Below are 21,502 nucleotides of genomic sequence, written 5' to 3' on the forward strand. Positions count from 1 at the left end.
TTGTTGTTGTTGCTGTGTTGCTGCTGTGTTGGATGTTGCTGTTGTTGTTGTTGCTGTGTTGTTGTTGCTGTTGTTGCTGCTGTGTTGTTGTTGTTGCTGTGTTGCTGTGTTGGATGTTGCTGTTGTTGTTGCTGTGTTGTTGTTGCTGTTATTGCTGCTGTGTTGTTGTTGTTGCTGTGTTGTTGTTGCTGTGTTGTTGTTGCTTTGTTGTTCTTGTTGCTGCTGCTGCTGTGTTGGATGTTGCTTTTGACTTCCTCATTGGCGATGTCGGCTTCGCTGGTGCCGGTGGTGATGCGGAAAGGAGTTCCACATCCACCGCGGGTGGGGGGGAGAAGGGCGGGGGGGGGAAGGGGCGGGGGGGAGAAGGGCGGGGGCAGCGGGGGGGAGAAGGGCGGGCGGGGTGAGGGAGAAGGGGGGGCGGGGTGAGGGAGAAGGGGGGGCGGGGTGAGGGAGAAGGGGGGCGGGGTGAGGGAGAAGGGGGGCGGGGTGAGGGAGAAGGGGGGCGGGGTGAGGGAGAAGGGGGGGCGGGGTGAGGGAGAAGGGGGGGGCGGGGTGGGGGAGAAGGGGGGGCGGGGTGGGGGAGAAGGGGGGGCGGGGTGAGGGAGAAGGGGGGCGGGGTGAGGGAGAAGGGGGGGGCGGGGTGGGGGAGAAGGGGGGGCGGGGTGAGGGAGAAGGGGGGCGGGGGTGAGGGAGAAGGGGGGGGCGGGGTGGGGGAGAAGGGGGGGGCGGAGTGGGGGAGAAGGGGGGGGCGGGGTGGGGGAGAAAAGGGGGCGGGGTGAGGGAGAAGGGGGGGGCGGGGTGAGGGAGAAGGGGAGCGGGGTGAGGGAGAAGGGGGGCGGGGTGAGGGAGAAGGGGGGGGCGGGGTGAGGGAGAAGGGGAGCGGGGTGAGGGAGAAGGGGGGGGCGGGGTGAGGGAGAAGGGGGGGCGGGGTGGGGGAGAAGGGGGGGCGGGGTGGGGGAGAAGGGGGGGCGGGGTGGGGGAGAAGGGGGGGCGGGGTGGGGGAGAAGGGGGGGGGCGGGGTGGGGGAGAAGGGGGGGGCGGGGTGGGGGAGAAGGGGGGGCGGGGTGAGGGAGAAGGGGGGGCGGGGTGAGGGAGAAGGGGGGGGGCGGGGTGAGGGAGAAGGGGGGCGGGGTGAGGGAGAAGGGGGGCGGGGTGAGGGAGAAGGGGGGGGCGGGGTGGGGGAGAAGGGGGGGCGGGGTGGGGGAGAAGGGGGGCGGGGTGGGGGAGAAGGGGGGCGGGGTGAGGGAGAAGGGGGGCGGGGTGAGGGAGAAGGGGGGGGCGGGGTGGGGGAGAAGGGGGGGCGGGGTGAGGGAGAAGGGGGGGGGCGGGGTGAGGGAGAAGGGGGGCGGGGTGAGAGAGAAGGGGGCGGCGAGGTAAGGGAGAAGGGGGGCGGGGTGGGGGAGAAGGGGGGGCGGGGTGGGGGAGAAGGGCGGGGGGGAGGAAGTCGCACCTTCAGCAACAACAGCGGAGGGCGGGCGAGGAGCGATGCTCACAACAACGAGCGGAGCGCCGGGCGGCTAAAGCGCAGCAAAGACGGCACCGTAGTCACAAGCTAAGAAGGTAACAGCAATGCTCTTCGTTAAAATCCACCGCTTGAGAAAGATTTCTGCACCGTGCCCAATTCGTTTTACGGGACGAGAGATGTTCATTGACGCATTGACCGACATCGCATCGCCACCCCTGGCTGGCTGGATGAAGAAGGGGTCGGGAACTACTTCCTATATTAGCTAGGAGATGTTGACTACCTCGCCTGGTGTGCAGGAGGTCGTGGGTTCGATCCCGACCTTGATGACGCCTGCTGCTGTATATTTGGAGTTTGAGTGTCTCTCTCATCATCACCACGGTGGCTAGGAGATGTTGACTACCTCGCCTGGTGTGCAGGAGGTCGTGGGTTCGATCCCGACCTTGATGACGCCTGCTGCTGTATATTTGGAGTTTGCGTCTCTCTGTCTCTCATCATCATCACGGTGGCTAGGAAATGTTGACTACCTCGCCTGGTGTGCAGGAGGTCGTGGGTTCGATCCCGACCTTGATGACGCCTGCTGCTGTATATTTGGAGTTTGCGTCTCTCTCTCTCTCATCATCATCACGGTGGCTAGGAGATGTTGACTACCTCGCCTGGTACACAGGAGGTCGTGGGTTCGATCCCGACCTTGATGACGTCTGCTGCTGTATATTTGGAGTTTGAGTGTCTCTCTCATCATCACCACGGTGGCTAGGAGATGTTGACTACCTCGCCTGGTGTGCAGGAGGTCGTGGGTTCGATCCCGACCTTGATGACGCCTGCTGCTGTATATTTGGAGTTTGCGTCTCTCTGTCTCTCATCATCATCACGGTGGCTAGGAGATGTTGACTACCTCGCCTGGTGTGCAGGAGGTCGTGGGTTCGATCCCGACCTTGATGACGCCTGCTGCTGTATATTTGGAGTTTGCGTCTCTCTCTCTCTCTCATCATCATCACGGTGGCTAGGAGATGTTGACTACCTCGCCTGGTACACAGGAGGTCGTGGGTTCGATCCCGACCTTGATGACGTCTGCTGCTGTATATTTGCAGTTTGAGTGTCTCTCTCATCATCATCACGGTGGCTAGGAGATGTTAACTACCTCGCCTGGTATACAGGAGGTCGTGGGTTCGATCCCGACCCTGACGCCTGCTGCTGCTGTATATTTGGAGTTTGCGTCTCTCTGTCATCATCATCATCATCACGGTGGCTAGGAGATGTTGACTACCTCGCCTGGTTTACAGGAGGTTGTGGGTTCGATCCCGACCCTGACGATGCCTGCTGCTGTATATTTGGAGACCGAGTCTCACTCTTCTCTGTCTCTCCCCGTGGTCGCGTGGATTTTTCTCCGCCTTTTCCCTTCCACGTTGAGAATCAACATCACGCGTTTGAACTATTTGGCCGCTGCTGCTGCTGTGGATTTCCACGTGGTGATGGTGGTGATGATAATCCCACTTCGTCGCGTTGCTACCGTTGCCTCTGCATCCGCTTCATGAGTAAGTTGATGATTTCGGTGGTGGTGATGATGATGGTGGTCAGAATGAGATGATGTGTTCACCTTTGGGGCCGTCCATAAATGACGTCACGCACCTAGGGTGGGGAGGGTCAGATATTTGTGTGACAAGGGGGGGGTTTCAGCAATGTGACGTCACATCAAAATGCGCAACTTTAAATAAATATAGACAACACCTTCTACTTAATTAAATAGACTTTATAATAAATGTTGTCTCCTATAACATCAGAGTGCAGCGCCACATTAAATACGCCCTACAATGACGATGGTTCAAAGCGATTTGAAGCATGTTTTATTTTGGGGGGGGGGGGGGGCAGAGCTTTGTGACGTCATATTTGAGGGGGGGTCTGACTTTTTGTGACGCCGTGTGACGAAAAGGGGGGAGGTCAAAAATCGTCCAAAATCGCGTGACGTCATTTATGGACGGCCCCTTTCCCCATGATTTCATCATCCCCGTGTCCCAAGACCGTTTTCAGGAGGGCCCTGATGCTCCTCCACTGTGATGACTTGCAGTGAGAGACACTTTGTTGGGCTATCATCGTCCATAAATGACGTCACGCGATTTTGGACGATTTTTGACCCCCCCCCCTCCTCGTCACACGGCGTCACAAAAAGTCAGACCCCCCCTCAAATATGACGTCACAAAGCTCTGCCACCCCCCCCCCCGCCCCAAAAATAAAACATGCTTCAAATAGTTTTAAACTATTGTCATTGTAGTGCGTATTTAATGTGGCGCTGCACTCTGATGTTGTAGGAGAAAACATTTATAAAAAAAAGTCAGTTTAATTAAGTAGAACGTGTTGTCTCTATTTATTTAAAGTTGCGCATTTTGATGTGACGTCACATTTCTCACCCCCCCCCCCCTCGTCACACATCGTCACAAATGTCTGACCCCCCCCCCCAGGTGCGTGACGTAATATATGTCCTGTGTTTGTTGTTGTGAGTAATACAACTTTATAGCTCATCGGATTTATCCCGCAGTCTTAAAACAACATTGTGAGTGAGGAGAGGTTGATGACTTCCGTGATCACCTCAGGCAGGCAGTCGACCCCCCACAGCACCCTGGGTCTGTCCCACGTGACCCTGCCAGGCAGCGAGACTCAACGTGCACCTAGCCTGGCACCCAGGAAGAAAACAAATCCCATCACGTCTACACAACGGCACTTTATCAATGCTGGATAAACTCCGAATGGGAATTGAGGGGGGGGGGGGGTATGAACGAATTTATAAGTTCAAAAGAATATAACTTTTAAAAAATGTGTTACATCACTGCCGCATTTTTCACGGTATTAAGTCATTTTTTCTTCGTATTTACAGTTATAAGTGCAAAACTTAATTTCAACTTGTAAATGTAAAGCTCTCTAGGGACGAGAGTCTTGACGTCAATACTGAAGGAAAACAAAAAATGCAAAAGTTTAAACTCACAGCGGTAAATAATAAAATAATAAAACTTAAACAATACAATTCTCACGACGTTTCGATTCCACTTTTTCCAAAAAAAATATATCTGTGGTTTTCACACATGATGATGATTGCTCGTGTTGCAATCGAAACGTCGTGAGAATTTAATATTTTCATTATTTTATTATTTCCCTTCGACTTTACCGAAAGAAACCAAGAATATCATAGCGCATACACAGAGACAACCCCGCGTGACGTCACTACCAAAACGTCAACACACGTGCGCGGCTCGAGCACGTGGCTCCGTCATCGCCATGGCAACCAGCCCCCTCCCCCATCCCCTCCTCGCCCCACACAAAATCACCATAGCAACGCCGCTCCCCCCACCACCACCACCACCACGTGACAGCAAGGAGCCCTAGAACATTCGCTCGACGCCTCCTAACCCAGTTGGGAGACCACGTGACGCGGAATTTGTTGAAGGGAGGAGGGAGGGAGGGGGGAGGGGGCGGGGCAACTCAAGTTTTTATTTTATAAAAAAAACACAACGGGCGTGACGTCACTTCACGGGAGTTGGTGGGCGGAGTTATTTAAATCTCACGCCCAGGGTGAGTGGTGGGGGGCGGAGTTATTTAAATCTCACGCCCAGGGTGAGTGGTGGGGGGCGGAGTTATTTAAATCTCACGCCCAGGGTGAGTGGTGGGGGGCGGAGTTATTTAAATCTCACGCCCAGGGTGAGTGGTGTGGGGCGGAGTTATTTAAATCTCACGCCTGGCCTTGACGTTGAACTTGAGGGTGGGGGCCAAGTGGGAGGGGGGGTGGGCGTGTTTATTTATATACCAAGCCCCGCCTTGAAATTAAACACGGGAGGGGGGGGGTAGGTTGGGGGCGTGTTTATTTAAATCCCGACCCGATGCGGTTTGAGTTGGCAGTTGAAGAAGGAGGGCGGCAGAGGGGGGGGGCACTGGGGGGTGTGTGGGCGTGGTTATTAAGATAGGGGGAGGGGGCACGCGGGGGGTGGGGGGTGTGTGGGCGGGGTTATTCGAGTTCAAGTTCTCCGCGGTGACGTAGGGGGCGCGCGTCACGTGACGGTGTTGTTGTGGATCTGGAAGTGGGCGGAGCTAGAACAGTCTGGAGAGAGGGAAGCGACCCCCCAACATCAACACACAGACACGAGTGGTGGAGGTGGTGGTGGTGTTAGTGGTGTCTCTCTCTGTCTCTCTCTGTGTGTGTGACCCCCATCGCCTCGCTCACACAGAGCCCAGAGCCGCCGCCGCTGCTGCTGCTGCTGTCAGCTCCACGCTCGAAGCGAGAAGTCGGGAGAGCGAGCGAGCGCCAAACTCGAGCGTTGTGCTGTCTGATCGGGTCTTCCTCGCTCCGCTATAGCTAACTCAACGTTGTTCGTCGGTCTTCGTGGTACCCACCTCTTCCTCCTCCTCCGCAAGCCTTCGCGAGCCTCCGTCAGCTGGGCTGGGGAGGACGGAGCGAAGCGTCCGGAACCACTCCCCCACCACCACCACCGCCCTCAGCGCCCCACTGCGTGTCTGAAGCATGGACGACAGCAAGGTGCTGTGACACGCGGCTTCGTGTGTGTGTGTCTGTGTGTGTGTCTGTGTGTGTGTCTGTGTGTGTCTGTGTGTGTGTGTCAGTGTGTGTCTGTGTGTCAGTGTGTGTCTGTGTGTCAGTGTGTGTCTGTGTGTCAGTGTGCGTGTCTGTGTGTCTGTGTGTGTAGGGGTTATTTGACAGTGCAGACAAGGAGGAGGGGGGGCGCTAACAGGAGTGGAGCTTATGGAGTTGTTGTTGTTGTTGTTGACTCACTGTTGTGCGTTGACTCTAACGGTAGGGAAGGGGGTGCGGGGTGGGGGGCTGCACTGTCCTTGCTGCAGCGCTCCGCGTGTTTCTGTCCAGACCGACGAGACCTCGTGGTTTGTGTATCTCGAGCGAGGTCAAACTCGTTTCGAGCGCAGGGGGACGCCCGCGGTCGCCTTCCTGCAAAACTCCGACGACGACGGCGGCGACGGCGACGGCTGCGGACGACTTCCCCGATGTAGCACACGCGGGTCGCCTGCGTACGGCGCAGAAGAAGTTTCGACACGCGAACTGTGGTGTCACGTGACGGCGGCGCGCACTGTAGCGCCACGTGTCCTGTGGTGTGTAACCCTGATGCGCGTACAGTAGCGTGTGTACTGTACGGCAGGGTGTGTACTGTAGTGTGTGTACTGTACGGCAGGGTGTGTACTGTAGTGTGTGTACTGTACGGCAGGTTGTACTGTAGTGTGTGTACTGTAGTGTGTACAGTAGTGTGTACTGTAGTGTGTATACTGTTGTAGTGTGTGTACTGTACGGCAGGGTGTGTACTGTAGTGTGTGTACTGTACGGCAGGTTGTACTGTAGTGTGTGTACTGTAGTGTGTACAGTAGTGTGTACTGTAGTGTGTATACTGTTGTAGTGTGTGTACTGTAGTGCCCCAACAGTCTGTTAAGGCTATACGGGTGATCTTTGTCTTTGTGCTATAGTGTGCAATGAGTACCTGGTGGGGAGACAAAGGCGGTCGGGCGTGGCGCTGGCCACCCACCCCCTCATGTGCCACAGTGCCGGCCTTCATAGGTGCTCGCTAACAGCACTTGCCCCTACAGTCTGTTAAAAGCTACACGGGGGATCTTGGTCTTTGTACTGTAGTGTGTGTTTACTGTGTGGCAGTGTGTTATCTGTGAGGCTGGTGTGTGTGTGTGTGCTTGGCTGTGCTCTGGTGTACACTGTATTGCATTGGACTCTGTTTACTTATCTTAACTGTGACCACGTGTGCCGCAGGAGCCTGGGGAGCGGTGGGGGAGCGGTTAGCGCGCTGCTCCACGAGCCTAGCGACCACGAGTTCCATTCCCACTCACAACACCAGTGACGATTATCTGAACCGGGTCCTGGGCCTCCCCTAGGTCGACTCAGCCTCAATTGAGTACCTGATGCGGTGTGTATCTAAACATCACCACTGGCCACCCCACCCCCTCGTGTGTCACAGTGCCGGCCTTGAAAGTTGCTCTCTAACAGCACTTGCCCCAACAGTCTTGTACAGGCTATACGGGAGACCTTTGTATTTGTACTGTAAATGGTATTCCGTGTGTTAGTAGCAGCAGCAGCAGCATCGTGTACCGGGACACGGAGGCGAATTCTGTCAACGGGCTCCGCTTTCTCACGTTACCAGTTTCACCGGACAATGTTTGATTCGTGCTGTCGGTGCGGGGTGAGTGTCAGATAGCCGACAACTCCCAACAAGTCCCAACACCAACTCCCCATTCCCCCCTCCCCCGTGTAGCCTCCAACAGGCTGGTGGGGCAAGTGCTGTCCGCGAGTAGCAGCGCACGAGGGTTGTCGACCGAGGGGAGGCCCAGGGATCGGTTCGGATAATCGTCAAGTGGTTGTCGGTGGTCGTGAGCGGGAATCGAAACCCGGGTCGCCGGGTTCGTAGCGAGACGACTGCTCAAGAATTCGTCATAAAGGTTTTTGGGTCGGATCACGTTTTTTATAAATGTGTCGTAACCATCCGCCACCAGACACGGCCAATCGGCAAAAAAGTGTCACGTTGACAAAAGACAAAATAGTTCACTACTTTAGCCCACCGGTTTGCTGATGAGTGAATCGACAACATTTACAAAAAATGTTTAATTCACTCTTCAACAAACCGGTGGGCTAAAGTAGTGAACTCTTTTGTCAACGCGACACTTTTTTCCGATTGGCCGTGTCGGGTGGTGGAGGGTGACGACACATTAATAAATAACGCGATCTCACCCAAAAACGTTCATCACGAATAATATTGGTGGCGAAAGCCTGCTACGCGTTAAACTGGTCAAGACGTGACGCCCGACTGAGTATCCACAAGTACACCCAGGCTTGTGCTCATGCCCACGTGCTGTGCTCTGTAGGCTCTTGGAGGAGTGGGTGGAGTTGGAGGTGGTGGAGTTGGTGGAGTTGGAGGAGGTGGAGGAGGAGGTGGAGGTGGTGGGGTTCTAGGAGGAGGAGGAGGAGGTGATGGCAAAGTGAAGAAGATCCAGCACATAGAGGTGGGGGTCGGTGGCCTGCCGAGTTAGCATGGAGCCATGAGGCCACAGTATCAGCGTCGTCATCATCAGAGCGAGCGAGCGAGAGAGGGAGAGTTGTTGGGACGTGGTGCTCCCTGAGAGCTGCGTCGACGTGGCGCTGAGCTAGGCATTTGAAGGGCTGCCGCACGTTTCTCTCTTTGATTGACACACCCCCCCACCTCACCCACCGGGGTCTCTTAATTGTGACGTCATCGCCACCACCAACCACGTGGATACATCGCTTACATTGCTGCTTCTGACGACGAAGATCGCGTTCGTTCCATTTCCCACTGTAAATAACAATAATAATCGTCGTCATCATACATGCGCACGGCGCTTTAATGGGTTGGCAATTTAACTTGTTACGTGTGCAATTCGAACATAATCGAGGTTTGCTTGGGTTAGGTCGCGTAAATAAAAATGTGTCGTTAAACCCGCCGTCACCACCACCCGACACAGGCAATCAGTAAAACGTGGCCAATGCGTTACTATCACAGCACTAACCACTACAACGTTTACAATTACTGTGTAGTAGTGTAGTGTATAGTGCAGTTCACTAGTTCAGCACTAACCACTACAACGTTTACAATTACTGTGTAGTAGTGTAGTGTATAGTGCAGTTCACTAGTTCAGCACTAACCACTACAACGTTTACAATTACTGTGTAGTAGTGTAGTGTATAGTGCAGTTCACTAGTTCAGCACTAACCACTACAACATTTACAATTACTGTGTAGTAGTGTAGTGTATAGTGCAGTTCACTAGTTCAGCACTAACCGCTACAACATTTACAATTACTGTGTAGTAGTGTAGTGTATAGTGCAGTTCACTAGTTCAGCACTAACCACTACAACATTTACAATTACTGTGTAGTAGTGTAGTGTATAGTGCAGTTCACTAGTTCAGCACTAACCACTACAACATTTACAATTACTGTGTAGTAGTGTAGTGTATAGTGCAGTTCACTAGTTCAGCACTAACCGCTACAACATTTACAAGTACTGTGTAGTAGTGTAGTCTGTTCACTAGTTCAGCACTAACCGCTACAACATTTACAATTACTGTGTAGTAGTTTAGTAGTGTAGTGTATAGTGCAGTTCACTAGTTCAGCACTAACCACTACAACATTTACAATGGCTGTGTAGTAGTGTAGTGTATAGTGCAGTTCACTAGTTCAGCACTAACCGCTACAACATTTACAATTACTGTGTAGTAGTGTAGTCTGTTCACTAGTTCAGCACTAACCGCTACAACATTTACAATTACTGTGTAGTAGTTTAGTAGTGTAGTGTATAGTGCAGTTCACTAGTTCAGCACTAACCACTACAACATTTACAATGGCTGTGTAGTAGTGTAGTGTATAGTGCAGTTCACTAGTTCAGCACTAACCGGTTGTGCGTTGGAGAGTAAATCCAGAGTTGTAACTCTTGCGGGTTTACTCTCCAACACGCCGGGAACTTAATAATTGAGATTCTTGATTCTAAGCATCGCCACAGCGCACATGCCACCGCCACTCCATCGGCACCACGATCTCCGCTTCGGCTTCACTGCTTCTCATTGCCGCACCCACCCGCCCATTTCACCGCGACGCTGTCTCTCTCTGTGTCTCTGTCTCTCTCTGTCTCTCTCTGTCTCTCTGTATCTCTGTCTCTCTGTCTCTCTCTGTGTCTCGCTCTGTCTCTCTCTGTCTCTCTCTGTGTCTCTGTCTCTCTCTGTCTCTCTCGCTCTGTCTCTCTCGCTCTGTCTCTCTCTCTCTGTCTCTCTCTGTGTCTCTGTCTTTCTCTGTGTCTCTGTCTCTCTCGCTCTGTCTCTCTCTGTCTGTTTCTCTCTCTGTTTCTTTGTCTCTCTCTCTCTCTGTCTCTGTCTCTCTGTCTGTTTCTCTCTCTGTCTCTCTGTCTCTCTCGCTCTGTCTCTCTCGCTCTGTCTCTCTCTCTCTCTGTTTCTTTCTCTGTCTCTCTGTCTTTCTCTCTCTGTTTCTCTCTCTGTCTCTCTTTCTCGGTCACCTCTCCGTCTCTCTTGTCTCTCTTCGTCTCTCTCTCTCTTTGACTCTCTCTCCCCGTTTCTCTCTCGCGACCGCCGCTGCCGCCGCCGCAGCAGCAGGTGAAGAAGCCGGGCAAGCGTGGGCGCAAGCCGGCCAAGATCGACCTCAAGGCGAAGCTGGAGCGCAGCCGGCAGAGCGCCAGGGAGTGCCGCGCTCGCAAGAAGCAGCGCTACCAGTGCCTGGAGGAGATGGTGTCAGGACGCGAGCGTGCCATATGCGCCCTGCGCGAGGAGCTCGACATGGTGAGCGAGTGCGCCACCACCGCCACTGCTGCCCCCCCCCCCGCCGCCCGAGATGGCTTTCACCATGAAGCTTCGTCGTCATCATCATCATCATCATCAAAACTCTCTCGCTCTCCCCTGCAAACGATGATAAACTCATTTCCTTTAGACATCCTACCTCCCCACCGCCTCCCCGTGTCTCCCCCTGTCCCCCACTATCTCCCCCTACCTCCCCCACCATCTCCCCGTGTCTCCCAATATCTCCCCCTACCTTTCCCCTTCCGCCCCGTGTCTCCCCCCTGTCTCCCAAAATCTCCCTGCGTCTCCACCTATCTCGCCGTGTCTCCCCCCCTGTCACCCACTATCTCCCGCTACCTTCTCCCCCTCCGTCCACCCTGCATCTCTCATTCACCTTCCCCTGCCTTTTCTCCCCCCCCCCCGCTCCGCCCCCTGCCCCCCGCGTGCCCTCAGTACAAGCAGTGGTGCATTGCGATGGACCAGGGCAAGATCCCGTCTGAGATCAAGGCGCTGCTGAGCGGCGAGGAGACCCCCCGCAGCCTCGCCTCCTCGCTCAGCAAGGAGAGGCCTGGCAAGCACTGAACGGGCCACGCCGCCGCCGCCGCCGCCGGGAGGAGACGGCGCGGGGAGATATTTGGGGGAGGTATTGGGTGGGGGGGGGATTTTGGGGGGTGGGGAGATTTTGTTGGGGGTGGGCGGGGAGATATTGGGGGGGAGGAGATTTTGTTGGGGGTGGGCGGTGAGATTTTGGGGGGGTGAGATATTGGGGGGTGGGCGGGGGGGGGGGTATTGGGTGGGGGGGGTGGGAGGGGAGATATTGGGGCAGGGGGAGATATTTGGAAGGGGGGTGGGCGGGGAGACGTGTTGAGACACAGGGAGACGTAGGAATCCGTAGTGAGACACAAGGGAGACACGGAGACGTGAGACTTGGTGAGACGTGGTGAGACGTGGTGAGACGTGGAGACTTGGTGAGACACAGGCAGACATGGTGAGACACAGGGAGACATGGTGAGACGTGGAGACTTGGTGAGACGTGGTGACTTAGTGAGACGTGGTGACTTAGTGAGACGTGGTGAGACACAGGGAGACACAGGGAGACACGGTGAGACGTGGTGAGACATGGTGAGACATGGTGAGACACAGGGAGACATGGTGAGACGTGGAGACTTAGTGAGACATGGTGTGACACAGGGAGACATGGTGAGACACAGGGAGACAAGGAGACGCCGGGAGACACAGGGAGACACAGGGAGATGTGGTAAGACGTGGAGACTTAGACATGGTGAGACGTGGTGAGACGTGGAGACTTAGTGAGACTTAGTGAGACGTGGTGAGACACAGGGAGACACAGGGAGACACAGGGAGACGTGGTGAGACACAGTGAGACGTGGTGAGACGTGGAGACTTAGACACAGAGGGACACGGTGAGACATGGAGACTTAGTGAGACACAGAGAGACACGGTGAGACGTGGAGACTTAGTGAGACGTGGTGAGACACAGGGAGATGTGGTGACACGTGGTGAGACGTAGGAAGACATGAGACAGGGAGACAAGCTGAGAGACAAGGGAAGACACAGAGAGACACGGGGAGTCAAGCTGAGAGACAAGGGAGACGTGGGGGTGTGTGTTTACGTGTGAATGTTTGTAGGTCTATTTAAGTATTTGTATGAATGTTCTGTACCATATATCCGTGTGTGCGTGTGTACGCACTTGTGCGCATATGCATTGTTTGTCGATGTACATGCTATATTGTGTGTAAGCGTGTACAGTCTACATATGAACAGAGTACCAGGAGTGGTGGTGCAGTGGTTCGTACACTTCCCTTAGATTTCCAGTCACCTGGGTTCGATTCCTGGCCATAGATAATAATCGAATCTCGGCTGTTTTTTCTATTCTACCGGGTCAGGCCGGCTGAGCTACTTGGCTCGATTTGAGACACGGCCCTGGCCGTCGCAAGCGAAAGTTCGACGAAGTGGGCTCGTCACGTGGACATTCACAGCAGCAGACAAATATTCTTAAACGCGTGACGTTGATTCTCAACGTGGAGAGAGAGAGAGACGCAAACTCCAATTATACAGCAGCAGGCGTCGTCAGGGTCGGGATCGAATCCACGACCTGTATACCAGGCAAGGTAGTTAACATCTCCTAGCTACCGTGATGATGATGACAGAGAGACACACAAACCTCAAATACACAGCAGGTGTCAGGGTCGGGATCGAACCCGTGACCTCCTGCACACCAGGCGAGGTAGTTAACATCTCCTAGCCACCGTGATAATGATGACAGAGAGACACGCAAACTCCAAATACACAGTAGGTGTCAGGGTCGGGATCGAACCCACGACTTCCTGTAGACCAGGCGAGGTAGTCAACATCTCCTGGCCACAACATCAGTGTGCCAATCCGTCTTCGGCCTGAACCGAGCTCCGATTGGCAGTGACGTTCCGGCCACAACCCCCTGCCCCATGTCGTGAACCTTCCCTTAATCGACGCCCACTTAACTCTCTGTACCTTTCCTGAACACCCCCACGTGGCCACGTAGCGCGGGGGTGGGGTCTCGTCTGTGTGTGTGTGTGTATGTATATGATGTGCATATGCATGCGTGTACACGTATTTGTACGTACGTCTGTACGTGTGTTGCGAGCGCGCGAGCACGAGTTCGTGCCGCGTGTGACTCCACTGGTGCTTTACGTGCGGGCCGTGTGGGCGAGCGTACGAATGTATGATGATGATGATGATGACGACGATGTTGCTGCTGCTGCACTTGAATGTATTGTGGGATTGGGAAACCTGTTCCTCCTCTCCCCTTCTCCCTCCTCCCGTCTTCCCCCACCGTGCCCTCATTTTTTATAAGAGCACTTAACCCAAAAGTATCCCCTAACAAATCTCAACCCCCCCCCCCCCCGCCACGGCATCTCGCCAACCGAGATGCAACACGGCAAGTTATAGCCCCCCCCCTCCCCCCGTGCCCCCCCGAGTTTGTGTTGCGGGATGACTACGAATTTAGTGTACGAGCACTTGAGGACCACCACCCCTCACCCCCCCTGCCCCCCGCGTGGACCGCCGTTTAGTTTGGGGGGGTCACGCGCACGTGATCGATTGCGCGTGCGGGTGACGTCACACACTTGCGGGTGACGTCACACACTTGCGTGACGTCACACACTTGCGTGTGACGTTACACACTTGCGTGTGACGTCACACACTTGCGTGACGTCACACACTTGCGTGTGACGTCACACACTTGCGTGACGTCACGCGCCAGTCGATTGCGTCGCCGGCTGACGTCGCGCCGCGTCGTTAAGGGCCCGCCCCTAGCCCCCTGGCCCTGCTCGGCCCCCCGAAGCCAGAATTCAAAAGATTTTTGTTTCGTGTCTCCCGGAGCCCACCACCGCCACCACGAGTTCCACGCATTGGGATCGAAGTTGTGGGAGGACGAAAGTAATCAAAAAAACGGATGTGGTTGGTCAGTGGGGGGATGGGGGCTGGTGGTGGAAAAGAAGCGGTGGAGGCCGGGGGGGATTGCGGTGCTTCCGAAGGGGGAGTCTGGATCGAGGCTTGCGGGAGTGCAAGCCGAGTTGTGAATACAGAATCGGTGTCTTAAGTCGTCCAGGAGGGGGGGGGGGGTGGAGGCAGAGGGAGGTGTGGGGATCAACGTTTTTGCTCCCCGTCGAGACCGCGATGGGGTGGGGGGTGCGCGGACGCGACTCGCGCCAAGCCAAAACGTGTTTGCGATGAGGACGTTGCGTGCGTGAGCGCGTCCGTTTGTTTTGTAGACGGGGCCACGTGAAGCAAACCGACGCAAAAGTGTCGAACGCTGCCGGTCGAGCATCGGCGGGTGACCGTGCCGAACGACGGGTCAACCCTCTTGCCTCTGAGCCAGGTTTTTGTTAGCCCCAGGTTCGATTCCCACTCACCCCACCCCACCCAACCCACCCCACCCTACCCACCCAACCCAACCCACCCACCCAACCCACCCACCCCACCCCACAACACCCACCCCTCCCAACCCACCACACCGACCCACCCCACCCTACCCTATCTCCCCCCACTCCACCCTACACACCCACCCACCCGACCCCACCCCACCCACCACACCGATCCACCACACAGACCTACCCACCCCACCCACCCCACCCTACCCACCTCACCCACCCTACCCACCCCACCCTATCCACCCACTCACCCCACCCCACAACACCCACCCCACCCACCCCATCCGACCCACCCACCCCACCCCACCCAACCACCTACCCACCCCACCCTACCCACCCCCCACCCCACCCGACCCAACCACCCCACCCACCCCACCCTACCCACCGACCCACCCCACCCTACCCACCCCCCCACAACAGTCGCCCCCTCCCCACCCCCGTTTCTAAAGAGTCGGCACCTTAGGTGGAAATTCCACGTTCCTGTGGCAAGCACTGGGTCTCTTACCAGAGGATGACCGCTGTTGATCCCATGCACACAAAGTGGTACTCCGTCTTTTTGTATCAACCTCCGGATATACGACAGTGATGATGGTGGTGGTTGAGTTGGCCCCCGATTGGAATTTGAAATCATAATCTTTACATTTGTTTCATCTCTAATGCCTGGCTGACGAGACGATGATGATGATTATTGTGGTAATGTTGCTGATAATGATGGTGGTGATGGTGAGAATTTTGCTACTGCTGATGATGATGGTGGTAATGAAGGTGGTGATGATGTTGCTACTGCTGATGATGATGGTGGTAATGATTAAAATGTTGCTGATGATGGTGATAATGAAAGTGGTGGTGATGATGTTGCTGCTGATGATGATTATCGTGGTGGTAATGTTGAGGTTCTGTGCAAAACCAGTTGCTACTGGCCAAGACTAATTAGAGAATCTATTGAAATTGAGAGAAATCAAATGTTCTCACAGCTGCAGGCTTAGTACTAATTGGGAGTGTACCATCAAGTAATACTACTACTACAACACTGTTTAACTGCAATGCCATACGTGGATGGTGGCTGACTGTGAGCAGCACGGTCACAATGTATATAATGTACATGCACAATGTACATAATGTATGTTGATGAACTGTGATTGACACAACCAATAATCGATATCAATTGTACATTTACATGGAGACATTAACCCCCCCCCTCCCGCTCTGGTCCTCGGCACCTGATTGGCTTACAAAGTGATGACGTCACATGTATCCCTCCGCTCGATTTGAGACCGAAACGGGAGGAGGGAGGATGTCTCCGCAACTTTGTGGCGGTCGCCTGATGCTGCTGCTTGTTGCTGTTGCTGTTGTTATTACCGGCGAAACGTCACGGCCACTCTCGTGTGTAAATGTTGCAGCTGGTTTACTCTCCAACCACACGACTGTTTGGTTAGTGCTGAACTAGTAACGAATTGGCCAAGTTTTGTTTCCGTAAAAAACCCTTGCTGTGTTTCGGGTTGTGGCGGGTTTAACGACATATTTATGTTTATGCGAGCTCACCCCAAAAAAAACCTCATGAATGTTACTGATATTGGTGATGATGATGCCAATGACGATTGATGGTCGCCAAGATTCTGATGATGATTGCGATGAAGATGGTGGTGGTGGTGATGATGCCAGTGATGATTATGATGGTCGCGATGATGCTGACGATGATTGACGTGGTGGTGGTGGTGATGATGTTGATGAAAGATGACGAAAATAATGATGACTGTGATGATAATGACGATGCTAATGATGATGATGAGAAATCCAATGCAGAAATTACTGAGAAAACCGAATTGGGAGTCGAACCTCTAACTTTGCAAGCTGGCTCAGAGGCGAGTGTCTGGGAGGTGCGATGGAGTATCTAAGATGGGTTAACTTGATATCTGCGTGCGGGTAGCCGTACTGAATGTCTGAAACTGCTTTCCGAGGCATGCTAACAGCAAGCACTTTACTAGATGCACGTGCGTACTTTATAATATGTCGATACGTAATATAAGTGTTTCGGATTGTGTATGCTGCACAACTGAGCGAGCGGAAACGCGTACGGCGCGCGGGGCGCACAGTGCGGGGGGGGGGGGGGGGGGCGTTTGGAGTTTTCGGCGAAAGAAATCGCCGTGAGGAATCGTGGACCCGGGACGCGAGATTTCGGACGATCGGCTCGGATCGGGGAAGAAAGAGGCACCAACATTGATTTTGTATTTTTCGGGCAGGAAAACACTGCCCAGCCCCCTTCCCCCCCGCCCGCCTGAGGATTGCGTGGTGCGAGGTTCGAAGGGGAATTGTTTTGCTATCCTGGGGGGGTGAGGGGGTGGGGGGAGTCAAAGGATTTGTGCGTAAAAAGAAGAAGTCGTCTACTTAACCCTTTCACGTGTCCGATAGGGGCTGCAGGTTGCAGGGTGGTGCAGGGTGATGGGTGTCCCGTCCACCGCCGAATCTCGGGACGGGCGAGCGAGGCGTTCTGATTTGCAGGGAGGCTTAGCAGTGGCAGTGCCAGTCGTGGTGTTATTATGTTATTGTGTTACACCGCAGAGAGAGGCGTTGGCGACGCAACCGCCGGGCCCACGCTACCGTGGCCGCCGGCGCCAAATTAAAACCGGCGCGTGTGGCCTTTTAGAGAGAGATAGGATCAGAAAAAAAAATCGGATTCGGGAAAGGGTTAATGATGATGATGATCAACAAGAATAATTATTGACATAAAAGTTTCACTTCAAAATGGTGAATTGTTAAGTCGATCAACTCGATATCACGGGGGGGGGGGTGATTGTGAGGCGCGCACCGGGGCCGTTACGAAGCAATCCCCCAAAAAGGGGAAGGGGGGTCGGGAGGTCACTTAGAAAGTAGAAGAAGAATTAAAAAACCACCCCCGGTGCGTCTTGTAATCGGCGGTGGACGGTATTGCGACGGAGGGTAAAACGTCTTCCGGGGGAAGATGTTTTATGATATTTTGCTGCTTCGCTTCACGGAGAGAGACGATGATGATGTATCTTCTGGGATAACCGAACGTTGATGCCTGTACGCGCACAAAGTACGTCACGTATGCGAGTGTGCCGTAGGTACACGCGCGCTCACGGTAGCACACACGGGCAACGCATCCTTGTGCAGTATACACAAGCGTCATGTCAGAAAGTTTTGAGGACGGGAGTTTGTATTTGCCGTTTTTGTTTTGGGTCGTTTTTTTCTTCCTCACCACGTTCGCCACTTAGTCGCCAGCACGAAGAATACCAACCGGGGGTGGGGGGGGGGGGTAGCAGCGCTTCCAACGCCTCCCAAGTCGGGGATCGGCCCCACGGGAAGCGGACGCCATCCGCAGAGCCACTTCCAAGATGCCTCCGAAATTTGTTGTTATATCTTGATTTGATCTGGATTTGAAGCTTTCGTGACTGCACGAAAGCTTCAAACACAAACGTCCGTCATCAGGTGAGAAAGCGTGGCCTGCTGCTGATGCAGACTGTTTTCAAAGTTTGTTATATTTTTAAATCAGTAATTTCTTTAACCCTTGGCTCTGCGGATTGTTACATGCACAGGTGCGCGTGCAAAAATCTATACACACTTTTCTCGAGTGGCGTTAACGTTTTATAATCTGCCCTCCTTTTGAAAACTTTCTGATTTGCCGCGGGGAGGGAGAGGGGGAGGGAGGGGGGTGTTGCATTGTGTATTTGGTCAAAGGGACGTAATGAAATATCTTAAAAGGCTGGGACAATCCTGAGCCCGGGTGGCTCGCAAACTGGATCCAATTCACGCGTTTGTGCGAATCGAAACCGTGAGAGCTTTGCTGCCTTCGGCGCGGTTGGCCTCCTCCGTACGGCGGCGCGATAGGAACTCCAGCGCACGCGCCGCACGGACATTGGACTTCTACGTAGCCAACGCGCTAATTTTTGGTTCCGTCACTTGACTAATGGGATAACAGCGAAGTTAGTTTGTGGTGGTGGGTGGGTAAGGGGGGGGGGGGAAAGAGTTGTAACTTTGCTTCCGTCGTGTGCCGCTGGACGGGAGGTGAGGTTGACAGTGGTTTGATGACTTCCGTGGGGAATTGTCAGTCACAACGATGGGAGAGGGGGGGGGGGCGTGGCTCGTAGGGGGTTTCCCGTCTTCAGGAATGCAGGATTTGTTCGAGGGAGCCCCATTGACCAGCCGTAGCGGAGAGACGTCCGTGATATTTGTAGTCCAACAACGGCCTCATTGGCGAATGTCTGCACCGAGGAGCAGAACCGTGGTTAAAAGCCTCACCACCTCATGTAGGCCCACCTCGTGTAGGCCAATCTCTTATAGGCCCCACTTTCGCCCGGTTTTTGATTGAGTCACGGTCATCTACGATGTCCGTGACCAGCTTTTTTGGATGGAACCACGAGGACTGTGGCATGTGACCCCGTCCCCCCCTTTAGGCCTCCCAGTAAAACGTGTAAACATCGGGCCAACGTTGGTTGAACGTTGGCCCAATGTTGGCTCAACATTGGTCCAACCTCGGCTCAACGTTGGTCCAACATTGGCTCAACGTTCACCCAACGTTCCCCCAACGTTGGGACAAACACAGTTGTGGAAACGAGAAGTTGGATGAATTTTTTGCATCCTTCTGGGTAACAAGAAAAAAAACGAAAAAAAACCACCAACGCGTGAATTATTAATCCGGGTGTTCCTGGATTCGTCCCGTTCGTTAAACCCGTTGTCGCGACGCGTTATAAAGAAAAAGAAGACGACGCGGAAGAAGCGGAAGAAGCTTTAGGAGAAATTGCACATTACGTTTATACCGTTTTTGATTTCAAACGTACACGTTAAGTCTATATTTTCATAAACGCAGTTTGTTTGTATAATTATTCTAGGTATTGTGCATAACTTTTTTGCTGGACATTAATGTAATAAAAAAGGATATTTAATTAAATCCCAAGCCTCGTCGGAGAACTTTATTTATTTACACAATGCCAGGGTGGGTGGGGGGGTAAAAATGTACACGTTGCGTAAAATACATTAGAAAAATATTAAATTCTCTCAAATGCAACTGTCAGCAGTAGCAGAACACGCGTGCCAACAAGGACACTCAATTGATTTTGATAATGTTGAAGTTGTGTGCAAAACTAGCTACTACTAGCCAAGACTAATTCGAGAATCTATCGAAATTGAAAGAAATAAAAATAACTTTCACCGTTCGGATAGCTACCGCCCTAGTGCTGCGTGGAAGCAAATCATCAAATAATACATTATTTAAATGCATGCCGACAAACGGCAGCTTATTTCAATAGGGATTACCGTTGGTAGGGCTATTTTAATAAACAATAGACAGGAAGGACAAGTTCAAAGGGCTCGCATAATACACATGCATCATGTACGTTGCCTCAGTCGCCCCCCCCCCCCCATCATTGTGCAAGAGCGCAGAAGCGGGTCACCACATCTACGCCTCGATATAAGGAACGAAACAGGAAGACTTCTCCACAGATTTGCCTGTCGCCTGATGAAGCTGCTTGTAATTACTGGCGAAACGTCGTACTCAGTTTGTAAATGTGGCTTGGCTCTCCAACACACCGGTTAGTGCTGTACTAGTATACTACACTATACTACTATACACTACACTATATATTAGTGCTGTACTAGTATACTATACTACACTACTATACACTAGTGCTGTACTAGTATACTACACTGTACACTACACTATACACTACACTATATATTAGTGCTGTACTAGTATACTACACTAAACACTACACTACTATACATTAGTGCTGTACTAGTATATTACACTACACTACTATACACTGTACCATACACTACACTACACACTAGTGCTGTACTAGTGACAAATTGTCCACGTTCTGTTTACGTGACAACCCTTATTAGTTGGCTGTGTCGGGTGGTGGCGGGTTTCAACGACACATTTATATATTTATGCGATCTCAACCAAAAACCTCTTATGGATGATAACAAATGTGATGTTCATAGCTTCAATAAGTCAGAGAGTCTCCACTCGTCCGTCATCGTTGTCAACGCGTGCCTGGAATCTTCTCCAGGTGGTCTCCAGAGCCCGGAAGAACATGTCTTGTGGTGTTGTTGCAAATTCTCAGGAGTGTTCACAACTTTTTGAAGCACTCTGTACAACAATGGACCGCGTTACACTGCCCTCTGCTGCCCAACCCCTATTATTAGTCTATAGGGGGCTCTATTTAGGATTTTATACTGGTAGGAACGAAGTGGACCAGACCACCAATAGATTATATCGTCCGTCCGTCCGTCCGTGTATCAACATCGCCCCCTACTGCAAACACTTGCCAGGACCCTACAAAAACCTTTTGACTCAGTGGGGCTTTCCTGGCTTAACAAGTGTAATAATACATTATGTTTATATTCTTTGGTTATTCGTTCCTACTAGCCCACCCCGCAGGGTCCTGTTATCTGAACGTTTTCAATTTGCAGCGTGTTCAGTTGCGGCTGCTATAGAGCGTTAATCAGAACACCTTCACATTGTACAACGCCCGTATTGGCCCTCCCTGAAAATGTTTTGAAGCGCCCTGTGTACAACGTTGCGTCGTGAAACCCGCCACCACCCGGCACACAACCAATTGGTAAGGGGTTTGTGACGTAAAACAACACGTGGCCAATTCGTTTACTCGTTCAGCGCTACACCGGTTGTGTGGTTGGGAGAGTGAACCCCCCACTCCAGCGTCTAACACATTCCTGCTGCGGAGGGAGCTGCTGGTAGGAACGTTGGGTTGCTCGGTCAATGGCCTGCAGGGTCAACGGCGGCGTGGTGTATTCCGCAAATATGCCCGACTGTGAGGGCGGGC

At 53.3% G+C, this 21,502-nt stretch overlaps 1 protein-coding gene across 2 annotated transcripts; it reads left to right on the plus strand.

Moving 5' to 3' along the window:
• Nucleotides 1–5,537: 5,537 nt before the first annotated feature.
• On the plus strand, nucleotides 5,538–11,404 carry CREBL2 (cAMP responsive element binding protein like 2). Of its 2 annotated transcripts, none has more exons than XM_078619710.1 (4): nucleotides 5,538–5,981; nucleotides 8,333–8,470; nucleotides 10,582–10,770; nucleotides 11,221–11,404. In XM_078619710.1, exons 1-4 carry the CDS (start codon nucleotides 5,967–5,969, stop codon nucleotides 11,347–11,349), a joined length of 471 nt encoding a protein of 156 aa, XP_078475836.1. In that variant the 5' UTR covers nucleotides 5,538–5,966; the 3' UTR covers nucleotides 11,350–11,404. The 2 variants fall into 2 exon arrangements, with proteins under 2 accessions (XP_078475836.1, XP_078475837.1); XM_078619711.1 differs by having other exon boundaries at nucleotides 10,585–10,770.
• Nucleotides 11,405–21,502: the final 10,098 nt, after the last annotated feature.

Source organism: Lampetra planeri, chromosome 64, assembly GCF_965212315.1.
Source record: "Lampetra planeri chromosome 64, kcLamPlan1.2.h2, whole genome shotgun sequence".
NCBI classification, from domain to species: domain Eukaryota; kingdom Metazoa; phylum Chordata; class Hyperoartia; order Petromyzontiformes; family Petromyzontidae; genus Lampetra; species Lampetra planeri.